General features: G+C 39.8%; 1 protein-coding gene across 1 annotated transcript in view; it reads left to right on the forward strand.

The window, feature by feature from the left end:
* The window catches only part of OSBPL1A (oxysterol binding protein like 1A), a 208,454-nt gene that overhangs the window by 16,629 nt on the left and 172,295 nt on the right, over positions 1-19,530 (forward strand). Inside the window, exons 4-5 of the mRNA XM_060170508.1 lie at positions 1,734-1,819; positions 2,683-2,757. Coding sequence (XP_060026491.1) covers positions 1,734-1,819; positions 2,683-2,757 — 161 coding nt within the window. The remainder of the gene's footprint in view (positions 1-1,733; positions 1,820-2,682; positions 2,758-19,530) is intronic.

Below are 19,530 nucleotides of genomic sequence, written 5' to 3' on the forward strand. Positions count from 1 at the left end.
GGGACCAAGAAATATATGCTGGATTTACCGAAGGAAGTGAAGATGGTGGGGGTATTTACATAGAGGGAAAGCGATTAAAGAACTGGAGGGTCAGTTCAGTTGAAGAGCAAGTCTGGGGGTTTGCCTGTGTGAGGAAGTGGGAAAGTGGGCACTCTGTTGGAAAGTGGGCTTTCTGTGTTCCTGAGTTCAGACGTGATGATGACATCCAGACTCTGGCCCTGGGGTTGGGTACCCGACGTGGAGCAGAGGCCAGGTTTGCGGGGAAGTGAGGGAAGCTGAGAATCGGAGACACCAGGATACTGGCTCGTAGTAGTCACCCCTAGGATGGTGGCAGGATTTGCCGCAAGGAGAAAGACTGCTGCCCAGAGTTAACTGGTGAGGAGTGAGCCACTGGAGGCCGGTAGATGGCGGCAGAGAAAGCATTTGCAGGGCGGGTAGCGGTGCTTAATGTCAGAAGCCTCAGAGGAGGGGTTGTAACACGAGAGAGGTCATTGACCAGAGACCACGTTGGGTTTTGACGTGGGAATTCACGTGGCTCTGTGCCGTGAGGACCAGTGGGGGTGTGGGAACGGGGGAGCCTCCCCCCCGAGGGATAAAGGAGAATCATTGTCATCAGGAAGAGCTAGGTTAAGGACAGAGGGTAAAGAGAAATGTTCCATGCAATAGACCATGGCTCTAGGACGTATTGCCTGTGGAATTAGGGGTTCCAGAGGGCACCCATTTGAGAGGGAACAGTTATGGGAGTTTGGTAAGTGGCAAACAGTCACAGGGACACTGTTGGCGGTGAGAGTCCCTCTGGGAGCTCTTAGAGCCCTGTTCTGGGTACACTGAGGCTGGTGGCGGGCTTTCTTTTGGCCCCAAACCTGAAATCCAGGAGCCGAGGGCAGCCGCTAACCTCCACCTCCTCCCAGGGAGGGCCGGGCAGCCTGCTGCAGGGCTTCGGGAGACCCTCTAGGGCGGTGGTGGGCTTTCGCGGCTTTCATAGGCTGTATTCTCTCAAGCTTCATTTGGAATTTTGGAGATCTTCTGAAGCTCTCTCAGCTCTAAGCTATAATGCCCTATTTTTTTTTTTCCTAAATTGAATTAATGTAGCTCGTTTTCACCACGCTCAGTTGTCTTATACCTCTCCTCAGCTGGGATCTGACATTTCGTTGCTTTTAATTTGGGTTCTTGTTATCTAGTTGGACTCTCCCATGCTGGTAACACTTATCCTCATTACCTGTGATTTTATCTGAAGTCAAGGCTCCGTTTTCAGTCACCACCTGCAGCGCCGACAGCTTGCTAAACGCTGCAGGAAAGATTGGTTCCCAGTTCCCCTTTCTGTACACTCTCCTGACATGGGACAGGTTTTCAACAAGAGGTGCTTTTCAGGAAATGCTGTGCCAAGAGACCCACGTGTTCGTTTGCTGATGGCAGGGTGGTTAGACACTCGCTCGGCACCTTAGAGCCGCAGACCAGTTTGAATGTAACCCCCATCAAGTCTCCTTCCACCCTGTTAAGAGTGAGGACATCGAGTTAGGAAGGTGGCCGCAGAATCTGTGTCCTTTGAGTTCTGACCCATCTCACTCAGAACATGTATTACAGTGTCATGTCTCCTGCCTCTCACTCATCAGCAATGCAGTGTGAAAGGGAGCCACCGGCCAATGTGTTGGAGCAGAGTATTAAGGAGAAATTAATTTTATTGTTCAGTTACCTCAGTAACATCTAAAAATACCTCTTTCCTTTTTTTTTAGGAAGAAGTAAGTCTAATTTGGGCTGGACACCTCTTCATCTGGCCTGCTATTTTGGACATAGACAAGTGGTCCAGGATCTGTTAAAGGTATATGTATGGCTTTAATTTTTAAATAAATAAAATACGGCTATTATGGAAATTATAAACGTCTTGGAAAAGCCGTCTGGGCCATGATGCATAATGGCCTGTTCAAAGCAGTTGCTAATCACGTAATTGTTCTTTGCTAAATACATGAATTAGGGTAGCCTGACTAATTAAAATTCTGTTTTTTCAATCATTTGATTTTTACATCATTGACTTTTTAGAGTTGCAAAAATGGACATATGAATTAATGAAGATACTATGTTGTTTTTTGAGCATAGTTAAAAAAATGACCAAAGCACATCCTTTGTAATTAAAAAATAATGTCAGAATCTCTTAATGAGCACGCTGTAACTTAAAAACTCGTATTTCTCAATTCTGTGATGAATAATTTTTCACACATACTGATATTTCTGAAATTGGGTTTCATCTTAAAATTGATCTGGTGGCCCCAAACCTGAAATCCATGAGCTAAGGCAGCCCTTAAACCTCCAGCTCCTCCACCATTTAAATGGTGGCATCTTTTTCTTTTTTTTCCCTTAAACTCATTAAATTAAATTGGTGGAGAAAATGTGCTATTTTATTCAGAGACGGTTCTCCTTTTTTTCAATATGAGTGTTTCTAAAGGAGAGCAAAGGGTATATAGATTTTTAAAGAAAAGTAGCTTTTTATTTTCTACCTATCAGGTAGATTTTTACTATAAGCTTACTGTTTTACTGTGAACTGAACTTATTTTTAGTAGTGACAACCAGTCAATATTAACAATTATTTTAAGTTTTTAAATATTTAATATATGTTTAGGGAACTGTTTTCACCTTTGTATATTTCTCGATAATGTGGAAGATGCTTAAAGCTTTCATGTTTACTAGGCTGGTGCAGAAGTAAATGTATTAAATGACATGGGAGACACGCCACTTCATCGGGCTGCCTTTACAGGACGAAAGGTGAAAAACATTCTCTGTTCAATGTTTGCAAGTGAAATAGTTGGAAGAGCAGTCACAAATGTTTTCTCCTTATAACCCTAGGAATAGCAACTGCGAAAAGCCACAAAAAATGTATAAACCAGCATTTTGGGTTAAAAGACCTCACGCTCTTAGTGATGGACAGTGAGGTCAAGTACGAAGGTCATGGAGCCTCTACCCTTGTGTCCCTGATAGGAGCTCATTCAGTCTATGCTTGTGTCCTCCAGGGATGGGGAACTCCTGCACCTTCTTCATCTTCTTTTTATTTTTAAAACAGCTTTATTGGGGAATAATGTACACTGCATGAAACTCAACTGCTGTAAGTGTACATTTCAATGATTTTTTTTTTTATACATTTACACAGTTGTATGACCACAACCACAATCTAGTTTTGGGACATTTCCATTCTCCCAGAAAGTTTCCTCATGCCTGTTTGCATTCATTTCCTGCTTCTAGCCAAGCCTCAGGCTACCACTGATTTACTTTCTGTTTCTAGATACTTGCTTTTTCTAGAAATTTCTTGTAAATGGGATCATACAAACATTTGTGTCTGAATTTTTAAATTTAGTATAATTTTGTTAAGGTTCATCCATGATGTAGCATGTATCAGTAATTCTTTTTATGGCTGAATGACGTTCCATTGTATGGATATACCACATTTTTTAATCTATTCACTGTTTATTAGAAAGATTCTTTCCCCATTGTATTGCCTTGACACCTTTGTTGGAAATCAGTTGACCATAAATGTAAGGATTTATTTCTGGACTTTCTGTTCTCCTTTTAATCTGTATTTTATCCTTGCACCAATACCACACTGTCTTATTACGTTACTTTGTAATTAATTTTTTAAAAAATATTTATTTATTTGGCTGCTCTGGGTCTTCGTTGCCGCATGCAGTGTCTCCACTGCCATGTGCAGTGTCTTTGTTGCCACGTGCAGTGTCTTCATTGCCACATGAGGTATCTTCACTGCAGTGTGCGGGACCTTAGTTGCAGCATGCAGGATCTAGTTCCCTGACCAGGGGTCAAACCTGGGCCCCCTGCATTGGGAGTGCAGACAGAGTCTTAACCGCTGGACTGCCAGGGAATTCCCTGTAATTAAGTTTTGATATTGGGTAGTGTAAGTTCTCCAACCTGTGATCTTTTGAAAAATTATTTTGGCTATTGTCAGTCAAAAGTTTGTGTTTCCATGTAAATGTTAAGATTATTCTATTAATTTCTATAAAAACACCTGTTGGAATTTTGATAGAGATTGTGTTGTCTTGAACCTGCAGATCAGTTTGGGAAGAAATGCCACTTTAACAACATTGTCTTCCAGTCTGTGAGCATCAAATGCCTCTCCGTTTATTTAGATCTTTAATTTCTTTCAGCAGTGTTTTGAGGTTTTCAGTATACAGATCTTATTCTCTTTTTGTTAAACTTCTATGCATTGTATTCTTTTTGGTGCTATTTTGAATGGAATTGTTGTCAATTTCTTGTTGCTATTATATAGAAAGACAGTGTTTATGTTGCTTTTCTATCTTGTGTCCTTGCTGAATTTGCTTTTTAGTTCTAGTAGGTTTTTGTTGATTCCTTAAGATTTTCTATATACCAGATCATATCATCTGCAAAATAAAGACATTTATTGTACTTCTTCCTTTCCGGTCTGGATCCTTTTTCCCCTCTTTGTTTATTAGCTAGATTCTAGTATAGTGTTGAATAAATACAATGAGAGCAGAAATCTTTGCCATATTTTTTGATCTTTGGGGAATAGCATCTAGTCCTTAACCAGTAAATATGATGTTACTTGTAAGTTTCTCTTAGATGCCCTTTATTAGGTTGAGAAAGCTTTCTTGTATTTCTAGTCTATTGAGAGTTGTTTTTTTTTAAATCGTGAATGGGTGTCAGATGTTTTTCCTCTGTCTTTTGAGATGATCATGTGATTTTTGTTTATTAATCTATTAATATGGTATATTACATTAATTTGGAGATTTCAAGCCAAACTTGCATTCCTGTATAAATCTCACTTGGTATTGGTTAATAATCCTTTTTATATGTTGCTGAATTCTAGTATTTTCTTAAGAATTTTTTGGGTGTGTATTCATGAGAGGTACTGCTCTGTAGTTTTCTTGAGATGTGTGTGTCTGGCTTTGGTAACAGAGTAATACTGGCCTCATAGAATGAGTTGAGAAGTGTTCTTTCCTCTTCTGTTTTCCGAAAGGCTTGTGAAAGATTATTACTTCCTTAAATATTTGATAAAATTCACCAGTGAAACCATCTGTGCTTAGACTTCCTGTGTGGAAAGATCTTAAATTACTAAATCAACTTAATTATTTAATATAGATCTGTTCAGAGTTTCTACTCCCTGAGTCAGTTTCGGTTATTTTCTTTCTAGATATTTTTCCATTTCACCTAAGTTGTCTAATTTGTTGGCATAAGGTTGTTAATAATATTAATATTATTTTATAATTTTCCTTGTGGTTTCTTCTTTGACCCACAGGTATATATAGAAGTATCTTGTTTGCCAAATATTTGGAGATGTACCAAATTTGTTTCCATTGTTGATTTCTAATTTAATTTCCCTTGTGATCAGGTAACTTACTTTGAATTGTGTTTTGAAGAATGTATTTTAAATTCTTTTGTAATGTATTAGGAATTATTTTACAGTATAGCATTTGATCTGTCCTAGAGAATGTTTATTGAGTGCTTGAAAAAAATGTAGTCTACTTTGAGGTGGAGTATTATATAAATGTAAATTAGGTTAAGTTAGTGATGGGGCTGTTCAGTTCTCTTATCCTTAACTGATTTTCTGCTTGTTTTATCGAATACTGAGAGTGAGGTATTGATGTCTCCAACAATGAATTCTTGAATTGTATATTTTTAATTTTATCAGATTTTGCTTCATGAATTTTGTGGCTCTGTTAGGTGCATATCCATTTATAGTGGGATTATGTGGGATATGTTATATGGGATATGCCTTCCTGATGTGTATTGACCTTTTTGGTCATTATGAAATGTCTTTCTTTGCCTTCAGTAATATTTCTTACCAGAAAGTTTATTTTTTTTATGTTAATATAACCAATCTAGCTGTCTTATAGTTACTGCTTATATTGTCTTTTCCTCTTCTTTTACATTCAACTTCCTTGTGTCTTTGAATCTAATGTGTGTTTGTTGTTGGCAGCGTATAATTCAGTTGTATGTTTTTATCATCTGAAAATTTCTTCCTTTTTATTTAGTTTAGTCTAGTCACATTTAGTTGTTAATAACTTTGGATTTACGTCTTCTATTTGTACTTGTTTTCTATATGTCTCAGGTTTTTTGTTCCTTAGTTCCTCTTTTACTGCCTTCTCTGGTTTTTTACAAATATTCTTTGGTATTTTGTCCCTTTGGATATTAAACTTTTTGGACATATTTATAATAGCTTTATACTTCTTATCTGCTAAATTCAACATATGGGCCCATTAAAAGTCAGTTTCTATTACCTGCTTTTTTCAGACTGTGGGTCATACTTTCCTTTTTTTTGCATGTCTCACAAGTTTTTTTTGAAAACTAGACATTGTATATAATATAATTTTAGCAACTCTGACCTTTTCCCCTTGAGGTTATTATTATTTTTTATTAACTTGTCTGGCCTTCATCTGTGAAATATAGAATGTGTCTGGCCTACTGATATCTCTGCCCTTTTTTTTAAAAAAAATTGTTTTAATGTTTTAGCGTAGTTTCTCTTATGTACTGGCTGTTTGCATCCCCCTGAAATGCATATGTTCAAATCCCAAAGTGATGGTATTAGGGATGGGGCCTTTGGGAGGTGATTAGGCCATGGTGATAGAGCCTTTGTGAATGAAATTAGTTCCCTTATAAAGGAGACCCCAGAGAGCTCTCGTGCCCCTTCTGCCATGTGAGGACAAAGTGAGAAGATGGCCATCTGTGAACCAGGAAGCAGGCTCTCACCAGACACCAGATCTTGTTGTGCCTTGATCTTGGTCTTCCCGGCCTCCGAAAATGTGAGCAGTAAATCATGTTTAAGCCACCCAATCTGTGGTGGTTTTGTTATGACACCCCAAATGGACTAAATTTCCTAGAGTTCACCCCTGCATCTACATAGCTTAGTGGTCAGCCAGTATTTGGGTATAGGTTTTGCCCGAATACTCAGAAGCATAGAGCTTCTACCCTCTGCTGATGGATCTGTGTGTAGGTTGGGGAGCAGCCATTCCTCACTTCTGCCTCTGCTTCTGCTTTCTGTGGGGCCTTCTCCTGTTTCTCCTGCACAGTCAGCCAGGAATGTATGGGCAGCTTACCTTGTCCTTTTTTGGGTCTCTCATTTCCAGGCTGTTTTGCCATTTGCCCCATGCGGTGGGCATTAATAATGGCCCTCCAGAGACGTTCTCATCCTAGTCCCCAAAGCCTGTGGCTGTGTTAGCTTACATGACAAGGGGAAATTAAAGTTCCAGATGGAATTGAGGTTGCTGATCAGCAGACCTTAAAAGAGGAAAATTATCTGGATTATCTGGTGGCCTCAGTGTAACCACAAAGGTCCTTAAAAGTGTGAGAGAGAGGCAGAAAAAGAGTCAGAATGAGAGGGAGATGTGCCTAGGAGAGAATGGTCGGAGAGAATGGTCAGAGAGATGCAATGTTTCTGGCTTGGAAAATGGAGAAAGGGGACCAAGGAGTGTGGGCAGCCTCTGGAAAGTAGAAAAAGCAAGGAAATGAGTTCTCCTCTAGAGCTTCTGAAAGGAAAGCAGCCCTGCTGACACCTTGATTCTAGCCCAGTGGGACCCATTTTGGACTTCTGAAGTACAGAACTGTCAGATAATAAATTTGTGGTGTTTTAAGCTGCTGAGTTTGTGGTAATTTGTTATACCCCGGGCAGAAAGCAAATACACTCTAATGGGAAAAGGCGCCTCGTGCTGTAGATTTTTCCATTTGTTTCCTACTGAATTTGCTGCTTTTTTGCTCCAAATCAAGTCATTTCCCTCTGGCAAAGCTACTGGCTTTCATTGCCAGCCCTGGTTTGGTCAGACTTCTTGGAGAAGGGGGTTGGGGGGGCGGGGGGCGGAGGGTGTGTGGCCATAGCCTGTGGCTGGAAGGTTAAAGACTCCTGTTACCTGAAGTTCTAGTTCCTGTTGAGTATGCCTCTCAATTTGTTGTCTTTAGTCGATATCCAGCACCATGATATGAGTAGTTTTGTAATTTTGTCCAATTTTATACTCTTTTTTCAGGATTACAGTTCACAGATCTCTTTATGCCACCATAGTCAAAAGTTGCTTCACCCCTCTTTCCTGATACTTTTTTTGATTATTTGAATGATCTGGTAAATTAACTATGACGTAAGGTGTATTTCTTGTTTGTTGTGATTAACCATAGTCTAACATACTCCCTAAAGGTTATTTTATAATCCCATAATTGGAAGATTTATGTGCATTTATCACAAGTTCAAGAATGAATTTATATGATTTTATACTTTTTATTCTAATTATTAGATTTAACCAATTTTCATATAAATTATTAATCAACCCAGTAAGTGTGTGCTAAGCATGTTTGAATGAGTACATTTCACACTGTTGGGTCTATTTGTTCATATGTTGATACTTGTGGACCAGATGTGGAGTCTCACTAAAGTTGAGAAAAAAATACCCATTATACTAAAAAAAAATAAAGGTAGTGGGTTAATTGCTATGCTTGACTCTGGGGTCGGTGCGGGGGAGGCTCACAAATGAACTGCAAATAGTTTAATTTGCCTGACTCATGCATGAGCTACTTGCTATTTTCCTTTATAGCCTTGCACTTCTCATTCTTCTCTATGTACCTAGGAGAGTTCTTGGCCGTCTATTTTCACGTGGCCCGTGTCAACCCATTCTTGAAAGGGCAGCTCAAATGCTGTCTCCATAAATTCTTTCCTGACTTCCTGCAGGTGAAACGCAGCTGTCCTTTTCCAGATTTCCCAAGAATATTACAAGCACTGTTATTCGTCTTCTACCTTGTATTACAGTTTATTGTTGTATGTGTCTTCACCACCAGTAGATCATATTCATCTTGCTCCCAAGGAATTTATACATTTCACTTTTTTTGTATCTTCCATGAGCACAAGTCTTACTGCATAATTACCATCTGTGTAATTACCTAGATCAATTACCTAGATCAAATCAAATCTACGCTCGGTTCTTTGCATATCTGGCTATTTTCTTCAACTTCGAACATAAGACCATGCTAAATGAGGCCTTAGTTTGATTTGAACATTAGCATACATATTATCGCTTGTATTAGCTGAAGCTAAATGGTTGTGCCACATAGGAAACGTTAAAAATGTGTGTGCTCAGTATCTAAACATGATTGAATTTTGCAAAAGTTTAATTTCTAATTGTACTCATGAAAAGAATCAAATTATCCTGTTCTGATGTGATCTTTTACCATGAAGATAATTTAAAATATGATAGGGTGGTGATTTAATAAATAGAATGATGAGTTGAAAAGGCATGTGGTTTGTTACAAAGCACTTTAAATTCTTATCCTTTCAAATAAATAAAATGCAGCTCCCAAAACTTTGAGGGACCTATGGGCTTTCCTGGTCCATTAGCGACCCCTAGTGTTCTTTAATAAAAATTAATATACCAGAATTTTAAGATACTGTATTAATAAGCATTTGTTCCTTTATTTTTCAAATGCAGTTCAAATTCTGAAGTTTTTACATCTTCTATAATCCGTTGAAAATAGGGATAGTATAGTAAATAATTGGATTGTGGTACTGACCTTTGTTTCCACTTAGTATCTTCTAGTGAGGCTGAGCATACCTCTAAAATCAATGCTTCCTGTGTTCTGTGTCTCAGGAATTATGTATCTCTCACCTGGCATCTAGAAGATACATGTAATCCTGGGGTTTACATAAGCTTATCTATCTTGTTCCCTAGGATACAATTTCTCATGCTTATATATTGAATGCCTTCTATGAGTCGAGCACTGTCCAAACAACTTGGCGTGTGTTATTTAATGGAACATGACACCCCTGAAATATAGGTATAAACATTACTATTTCTTGTAGGTTGGGCTTCAGAGGAAGCAGACCGAGATGGAGGTTAGTGTGCAACAGGCTTATCGAAGTGCTAAGGGGTCACACCTGTGGAAGGAAGGGTGGCCAGAGGCTGGAGTCAAGCTGATGCTCCCAGAGGGAATGCACCTGCTGACCGTGGGGGCCTCCTGTTGCTGTAGTTGACCTTGGGGCCACAACTGAATCATCTTCTCCCTCCTCTACTATCTGTTCTAGATTCCCCTTCCCCTTGGCTACCACGTCTGGTCTTCAGGGCTTACTTGGTGATGTGACTCAGGCCCTCAACCCTGGAGGTCTCAACCCCTGGTTATCATGCCCTTCTTAGGCCAGGGTTGTTACACTTGTCCATTTACTGTCAAAATTGGACAAGGGAACACCAAGAGACCCTGAAGTGCATCATCTGCACATGAAATGTAGTTCTCATTGTCCCCATTGTGTATACTACTCCTTTCTTCTGATGTTCAAGTTTAATTAGCTCTGCGAAGGTGGTGACTCTTCTTGCCTGCTGGTCCTTTGACAAAGGAGCCTGGTGTTCAGGCATCCTTTCTCATCTGGCATATGGATCAGAACATTATTCCTAGTTGTGGAATATGCTGCCCCCGAACCGGAAGAAGCCATCCAGGCGTTGTGCTTCCTTCTGTTTCTGGAAGTGCAAGTTCTTTACTTTGGGGGCAATGTCCGGGCATTACCCAAACCACTGAACCCCTGAGAATTTATTGACATGACAAAGCCCCTGAATTGTAAGATTGCCCACCCTCTGGAGCATAGGTATCTTATTAAAGCCTTCAGCATTCCACTTCTTGCTCATCTGGTTCTGTTAACAGGACATCATTGGACCAGGGTGAACCAGGGTGTTTTCTGCAGGTTGCCCAAATGGCTCTGAGGCAGAACTGTAAATGTAAATGCGTACTGTTGTCCGTGTGAATGCAAAGTGTTTTCTGTCTTTTTTTTTCCTAATGAGGATAGAGAAGAATATATTTGCCAGGTCAGTTGCTGTGTACTGTGTACTTAAGTAGTATTGACCTGCTCTAGCAAAGATTTCGTATCTGGCAGAGCTGCTAGAATTGGGGCTATTTGGTTGAGCTTGTGGGAGTCCACTGTCATCCTCCACATTCCTTCTGGTTTTTGTAGTGGCAGAGTGGTGAATTAAATGGAAGTATTGTAGGGACCATCAGCCCTGCATACTTGGGTTTTTAAGGGTGGCACTAATTTCTGTCATTTCCCTGCATGTGGGGTATTGGTTTTATTTATCCTGGCCAGGGTATGGGGGAGCGCAGATTTAGAGCCTTCCATCTGGCTGTTTTATACTGTAGACCAAGGAAGCGATGTGAGTGTTTGCCAACATGTCTATTCCAATTATACATTCAGGGACTGGGGCAGTGTCCTCTGGATGTGTTTGTGGACCCAGTGCCTACACTGTGAGCCAGATCTGGCCCAGGTTTTATTTATTTTCTCACCCCTATGCATGCCCCCTGTCTAACAGAGGGGCCAGATAACACTTTGAGTCTCTTGCATCTTGTACTTAATAATTTGTGAAATGTTTGGGTTTTCCCCTTTCCCTGGTATATAGCTACTTGAATAAATGGTCATTGGGGGGTGGTCTCAGAGATTCATGACTATACGTTTGCTTTGGTATTGTAGAATCTTCCCTTCCAGGATCTGGCCTCTCCTTCAATACATAGTTCTAAGTCCAAAATTGACTCAGGCCTGGAAACTGGACAAGGTATCGTGGCTTTTTTTGGGGCAACTGTCTTTGGCTTCTGAGCATCGTTGATTTCTTTTGATGGTACAAGTTGAGGTGTATTTGGAAAGTTCCTAGCAGCATGGACAAAGCAATGGCCCCCGTTATAGGTGTCAAAATGCCAGAAATGCCATTGCAGACAATTGAAGGTTTTAAATAAGCAGGCAGGCTGGATTGAATATGGATCATACCAGACAATTTTGTGCCGTGGAGGGGCCTAAAGGCTACATCATCTACCAAAGCACCGAAAAATCGCTGGTGGAAAAGGTCCTAACACCACTGAGAAACTGTTTCCATGTCCTCTGAGGTCTAGGGCTGCCATCTGGAAATGCCATTGCAGACCTGCTTCACTGATAGCAAAGGGGGTACGGGGGATGTCATAGGACCTTAAAACAGTAGAGGCCTGGAGGTGGCACTTAAACATCAGAAGCCAGGCGGCTGCAATTATGGTAATGAATTGAGTGAGTTCAGAGGATCAAGGTTGAGAAGGCTGACCTGCAGAGAGTTATGGAAATGGTTAGCAGAACACGGCATTCGTGAGGGCAAATTACGTGCGCAAATGATAGCAGATACTGTTTTCATGATCTTTTTTTCCTTTTTTTATTCTTTTTTGCTAGATTCAGGAAGTACTTCATATAAATTCTTGAATAACTTATTATACATTTGTCAGACTGATACTGTCCCACAGCCATGGGTGCTCAGTTCTATTTCTTCTCCCCACTCCTTTTCCCCTTTTCCGACTGCCTCCCCACTCCCTTCCACTTTCTCTGTTAGTGTTTAGCTGATGTCTATTGGCCTGTCTTCAAGTTTACTGATTCTTTCCTCAGCTGTGCTCTGATGTCTACTGATGAGACCACTGAAGGCATTCTTTACCTCATTTCTAGCATTTTTCTTTGACTCTTTCTTATAGTTTCCACTTCTCAGCTGAAGTTCTCCATCTCATCATATATGTTGTCTACCTTGTCCACTAGACCTTTTAACATAACAAAGTTCTCTATCTGATCATTCCAACATCTTGATCATTTCTTTGTCATTCTGTTAACCTCTTTGTCTCTTGACATTGGATTGCTTTTCTTGCTTTTTGTGTGTCTGGTAATTTTTTATGGAATGTTAAGCATTGTGTATAAGACAGTAGAGACAGAGGTAAATAGTACAGGTATCCTTACTGTGCTTTGCTATATTGCACTTCAGATAATGCATTTTTTACAAATTTAAGTTTTGTGGCAACCCATTGAGCAAGTCTGTTTTTCCAACAGCATTTGCTCATTTTGTGTCTCTCTCACATTTTGGTAATTCTCGTAATATTTCAAATTTTTCCTTATTATATTTGTTATCGTAATCTGTGATCAGTGGTGTTTGTTACTATTACAAAAAGATTACAACTTGCTGAAGCCTCATGATGGTTAGCATATTTTAGCAATTAAGTATTTTTTAATTAAGGTATGTATATTATTTTTTTAGACATAATGCTATTGCACGCTTAATAAACTACAATATAGTGTAAACATACTTTTTATATGCACTGGGGAACCAAAAAATTAATGTGATTTGCTTTACTGCAATACTTGCTTTATTGCAGTGGTCTGAACTGAACCCACAATATCTCTGAGGTGTGCCTGTAACTGGAATTTTGTACCTTTTGACCACCTTCATCCAGTTCCTCCACCCCTAACCTCCAGCCTTTGGTAACCACAAATCTGACCTCTTTTACTATGAGCTTGGGTTTTTTATTTTTTTATATTCCATATATAAGTGAGATCATATGGTATTTGTCTTTCTCTGTCTTGTTTCATTTAGTATAGTGCCCTTGGGATCCATCCATGTTTTTGGAAATGGGAGGATTTCCTTCTTTTTATGGCTGAATAGTATTCCTGTGTGTGTGTGTGTGTGTGTGTGTGTGTACACACACATATATATATACACACACGCCATATTTTCTTTATCCATTCATTGGTCAGGGGACACTTAGGTTGTTTCCATGTTTATTATAAATAATACTGCAATGAACATGGGGGTGCAGATATCTTTTCAGGTCAGTGTTTCTTTTCCTTCTTTCTTTTTTTTGGTTTTACACTCAGAAGTGGAATTGCTGGATCTATGGTAGTTCAATTTTTATTTTTTTGAGGAACCTCTTTACTGTTTTCCATAATAGCTGTACCAGTCTACAATGCCACCAACATCAAGTGTTGCCTTTTCTCCACATCTTCACCAGCATTTGTTGTCTGTTGTCTTTATGGTGATAGCCGTTTTAACGTGTGAGGTAAGATCTCATTGTGGTTTTGATTTGCATTTCCCTAATGATTAGTGATGTTGAGTGCCATTTTAGGTACCTGGGCCATTTGAATATCTTCTCTGGAAGAATGTCTATTCAGATCCTTTGCCCATTTTAAAATTGGATTATTTGTCTTTCTGCTATTGAGTTGTATTAGTTCTTTATATATTTTGGATGTTAACTACTTATCAGATATATGATTTACAAATATTTTGTTGCATTTTCTATGTTGCCTTTCCTTTTTTATGATGGTTTTCTTTGCTGTGCAGAAGCTTTTAGTTTGATATAGTCCCAGTTGATTTTTGCTTTTGTTGCCTTTGCTTTACATGTCATATCCAAAACATTGTTGCCAAGACCCATGTTAAGGAGCTTTTCTCTATGTTTTCTTCTAGGAGTTTTATGGTTTCAGGTCTTACATTTATATCTTTAATTCATTTTGAGTTAACCCTAACCCTAACTTTTGTGAGCAGTGTAGGATAAGAGTCTAGTTTCATTCTTTTATGAGTGAATACCCAATTTCCCCAGCATCACTTATTGAAGAGATTGTCTTTTTTTCATTAAGTATTCCTGACCCCTTTGTCAAAGATCAGTTGATCATATATGCATGGGTTTATTTCTGGGCTCTTGATTCTGTTCCTTTTGTCTCTGTGTCCGTTTTTATGTGAGTACCATACTGTTTTGATTACCATAGCTGGAAATCAAGTATGATGCCTCCTGTTTTATTCTTTCTCAGGATTGCTTTGGCTATTTGGGGTCTTTCGTGGTTCCAAATAAATTTTTGGACTATTTGTTCTACTTCTGTAAAAAAAAAAAAAAAGCCATTAGAATCTTGATAGGGATTGCATTAAATCTATAGGTGGTTTTGAGTAGCATGGACATTTTAACAATTCTTCCATTTCATGAACACAGGATATATTTTCATTTATTTGTGTCCTCTTCAGTTTCTTTCATAATTGTCTTTTGGTTTTCAGTGTAGAGATGTTTCACTTCCTTGGTTAAATTTATTCCTAAGTATTTTATTGTTTTTGATGGTATTGTAAATGGGATTGTTTTCTTTCTTTTACAGATAATTTATAGTTAGTGTATAGAAGCGCTGCTGATTTTTGTGTGTTAATTTTGTATGCTGCAACTTTACTGAATTCACTGAGTAGATCCTACAGCTTTTGGTGGACTTTTTAGGGTTTTCTGTATATAAAATCATGTCATGTGCAAATAGAGACAATTTTACTTCATTCTTAGCGATTCTGATGACTTTTGTTTCTTTTTCTTGCCTGATTGCTTTGGCTAGGACTTCCAGTACTGTGTTGAATAGGAGTGATGAGAGTAGGCACCCTTGTGATGAGGGAAAGTTTTCAGCCTTCTACTGTTGAATATAATGTTAGCCATTGGCTTGTCATATGGCCTTTATTATGTTGAGGTACATTCCTTCTCTACCTAATTTGTTGAGACTTTTTATCCTGAAAGAATGTTGAATCTTGTCAAATGCTTTTTCTGCATATGTTGAGATGATTATATGATTTTTTTTCTTTCATTCTATTAATGTTTGGCAGGTCCCATCTTTTTCCCACACCTATTCAAGGTGAGCCCATGCTTGCCTTGAAGCAATTTCCTTAGATTTCAGGCTAGTTGGTTGCCCTGCCATCTTAATTTTTTGGGTTCAAGAAAAGTATAGTTCTGTAGATTACCTGTTTTTTCCCCTTGTTACTAGAGTGGGAGTGATTTTCAGCTTTCTAAATGCTAGGTGGAATCTGGAAGTTCCAATTAATTTTTTTTTAAATTTATTGACTGATTGATTTTTGGCTGCATTGGGTCTTTGTCGCTGCACATGGGCTTTCTCTAGTTGTGGCAAGCAGGGGCTACTCTTCGTTATGGTACGTAGGCCTCTCATTGCGGTGACTTCTCTTGTTGCAGAGCACAGGCTCTAGGCGCGTGGGCTTCAGTAGTTGTGGCATGTGGGCTTCAGTAGTTGTGGCTTGCAGGCTCTAGAGCACAGGCTCAGTAGTTGTGGCGAATGGGCTTAGTTGCTACGCGGCATGTGGGATCTTCCTGGCCCAGGGCTCGAACCCGTGTCCCCTGCATTGGTAGGCGGATTCTTAACCTCTGCACCACCAGGGAAGCCCAGTCCCAATTAACTTATGAAACAGGCTTTTCTTGTGGTAATTTCGGAGACATTGCTAGTTCTTAAGTGTTAAGTTGAACATATGTCTCTGCCTTACATATTTCAGCTACTATTTAGCAGTGTCTTAGGAATCTTTAAGACTTTTTTCTTAGGTGTTTCTTGAAGAAAAATTCTGTGTATGTGCCTGTGCATGTGTGTTTCTTTTTTTTTAATTTTTATTGAAGTATAGTTTCTTTGCAATGTTGTGTTAGCTATACATATACATATATCCCCTCTTTTTTGGATTTCCTTCCCATTTAGGTCACCACAGAGTACTGAGTAGAGTTCCCTGTGCTATATGGTATGTTCTCATTAGTTATCTATTTTATACCTAGTATCAATAGTGTATATATGTCAGTCCCAATCTCCCAGTACATCCCATCCCCTTCCCTATCCCCTTCGGTATCCATACGTTTCCTTTCCCCCTTGGTATCCATATGTTTGTTCTCTATGTCTGTGTCTATTTCTGCTTTGCAAATAAGATCATCTGTACCATTTTTCTAGATTCCACATATATGCTTTAATATACAATATTTGTTTTTCTCTTTCTGACTCACTTCACTCTGTATGACAGACACAGGTGCGTGTGTATTTCATTTTAGATGTCAGGTGATATTCTGAGACTTATAACGAAAAACTGATGACCTTTGCTCCACGCCTGCCCACTCTGAGTCACACTTTCCTAGAGGCAACTATGTCATTATTTTCAGCTGTTACTTCAGTTTTTTTTAACTTTCATGTTTCTAAATAATATACTTATGTCACTGATTCTTGTTTTTTGTTGTGTTTGTTCTTTTTTTTAATTTTAGATTTTCTGTTGGCTTACTTCTGGAAGATAAGCATTTGATTATTTGTTTCTCCCTGCCTTAATCCCCACTAAAACCACTTCACTTTTCTCATTCTCTTAATCTACAGCTAGATTTTGGTTAAATAAATACTGAGTGTACGTTATTATGACTATGCTAGCTTGAGCCACTTAGGGTCCTGTGTTTTTCTTTTTTTTGTACTGTCTTTGAATATAGTCAATATACATCATGAATGACCACTTCCTGGAGATAGCTCTCCTGATTCTCCGTGTCCTCTTGCTCTTGAAGAGACCTTGTGGGCAAGGAGACCTTCTCTGAGCAAGATGCTTGTCCTTATTCTCATTTTTTATAAAATATTATTAAAATGTGTCTACACTTCCTTTTTTCAACTTCCTTAGCACCTGACTATTTTCATCCTTTGTAGTCTGGGTCCTGACTGTACCTGTTAACTGAATGTTTTCCTAAAGTTCCTCAGTGGTTTACTATTTTTAAGGTTTCTGTTTTCCTATTTTCCATAGCTGCACTCCAACAGAGCTGATCTCTCTGGGAAGAGGCACTACACAGTCTGTTTCTACTGCTGCATCTTTGGCTGCTTTTCTGATTCCTATCTGTTTGTGCTTGTTCATTTTCCTTACCTTTCATTGTAGGTGTTCTTCTGTTTGTTTTTTTTTTAAACCATTCTTCTCTTTTCTCTTGAAACTGTCCCCCTAAGAAACCCGTCCACTCTTTTTTTTTTTTTCGGTACGCGGGCCTCTCACTGTTGTGGCCTCTCCCGTTGCAGAGCACAGGCTCCGGACGCGCAGGCTCAGCGGCCATGGCTCACGGGCCCAGCCGCTCCACGGCATGTGGGATCTTCCCGGACCGGGGCACGAACCCGCGTCCCCTGCATCGGCAGGCGGACTCCCAACCACTGTGCCACCAGGGAAGCCCCCATCCACTCTTAAGGCTTCATTATTTCTCCTGGGGGATTATTTGGAAATCTGTACTTTGACCTCATACTTCTTTCCAGGTGTCCAGGTCTTCTGTTTAGCTGCATGTTTTGGCTCCTTACTTGCCACTCAGATATCTGGAATTTCATGTTTTAAAATGCGGCTCCTCTTCTTTCACACAAGCTCCTTACGCAGTATTTGTATTGGTCATTGAAGTACTTGTCACTTTAAATCCTTTCTACTGTCTCTGCTTGAGAACATATTCATTGCTTTTTACCTGGACTGCTCTGTCTCCCAATGGCTTTTTTTTTCCTAATCTCTCAATTCCACCATGTCCAGGGATGTCCCAGTCAGTATCCTGATCTCAGCTCTGATTTTTGTCAGCCCTTTCTCAGATCCCTTCAGTATTCATTACCTAAGTGTTTTCCCTGACGGGTGGAGGACCTTGTACAATGTAAGGGCTTAAGTATGTTAAGTGAATAGTAAATAATGTGGAGAGTTGGCAGAAAGTTCAGAGGAGAACCACATATTCCGTTGATGCAAGGAGAACTTGTGAGGGAAAAGTGGTTGGAGCTGGAATTTTGTGTGAAAGCACCAGGGACTTCTCAGGGCTAGATTAGGAATTCTAGATCCTGAGGGATGAAGAGGAGGATGACAATCCTTTGGTATGTGTACAAACTGTTAAAGGGGGCAGGATGGTCTTTTTCTTTTTACATATAATTTTTTATTTATTTTTGGCTGCGTTGGGTCTTCGTTGCTGCGCGTGGGCTTTCTCTAGCTGTGTTGAGCAGGGACTACTCTTCGTTGCAGTGCGTGGTCTTCTCATTGAGGTGGCTTCTCTTCTTGTGGATCACAGGCCCTAGAGCACACAGGCTTCAGTAGTTGTGACTCATGGGCTCTAGAGCTCAGGCTCAGTAGCTTTGGCACACGGGCTTAGTTCCCCTGCGGCATGTGGGACCTTCCCAGACCAGGGCTTGAACCCATGTCTCCTGCATTGGCAGGCGGATTCTTAACCATTGGGCCACCAGGGAAGTCCTGGCAGGATGGTCTTTAATTTTGGCATAGAGAAGCACAGTTTGGCTTAAAAACGTTTTTTCTAAACATAAGAATAATACTGCAACAGACCTTTGAAGAAAGTTAAAACCTCTTCTACCCACTGAGATATTAAAAATCAGCGGTGAGCTCTCTGTTTGGGTGTTTCATTCATGTTCCTCGAGTTAGACATCCAGCCACTGGTCTCTTCAGGTGCCTTCTATTTTCTAATTCTGATTTAATGAATAAAAACTTCTTCTGATGATTTCTCCTGCCTGAGCGCTTGTATTTAAATGCTTAACATACAAGTTGCTGGACCCCATCCCCGGCATTTCTGATTCAGTGGGTCTGAGATGGGGCTTGAGAACTTGCCTTTCTGCCGATTTCATGGGTGAAGCTGATGCTACATACAGGTCTGGGGACCACACTCTGAGAAGTTTTGCCCTTAATCTTCTTCACAGGGTGGACAGGTGTTTTTTGTAACTTGCAGTCTGATAGTCATTCCTCTGGAACCTTTAAGAGGTGTCCCTTCCCTTCAGGACAGTCTGAACCCCTGAGATTGCATATAGCAACTCTGAAAGTCTGCCCTATTTCCCCCTGTAGCCTGTTGCCACATAATCGAAGCATATTCTCTTTTCTTAAAGGTACCTCTCTACCTCTGTGCATACCATTCCCTCTGCCCATTTTCTGTAGTCCAGCCCTTTGAGGATTTATGTCAGTCAGGTTCCACATTAGTTCTTATACCTTCCTGAAACTCAGATCAGGACAATTAATTACTAGAACACTGTACAGTTGC

The sequence above is a fragment of the Lagenorhynchus albirostris genome, chromosome 14, assembly GCF_949774975.1.
Source record: "Lagenorhynchus albirostris chromosome 14, mLagAlb1.1, whole genome shotgun sequence".
Classification (NCBI taxonomy): Eukaryota; Metazoa; Chordata; class Mammalia; order Artiodactyla; family Delphinidae; genus Lagenorhynchus; species Lagenorhynchus albirostris.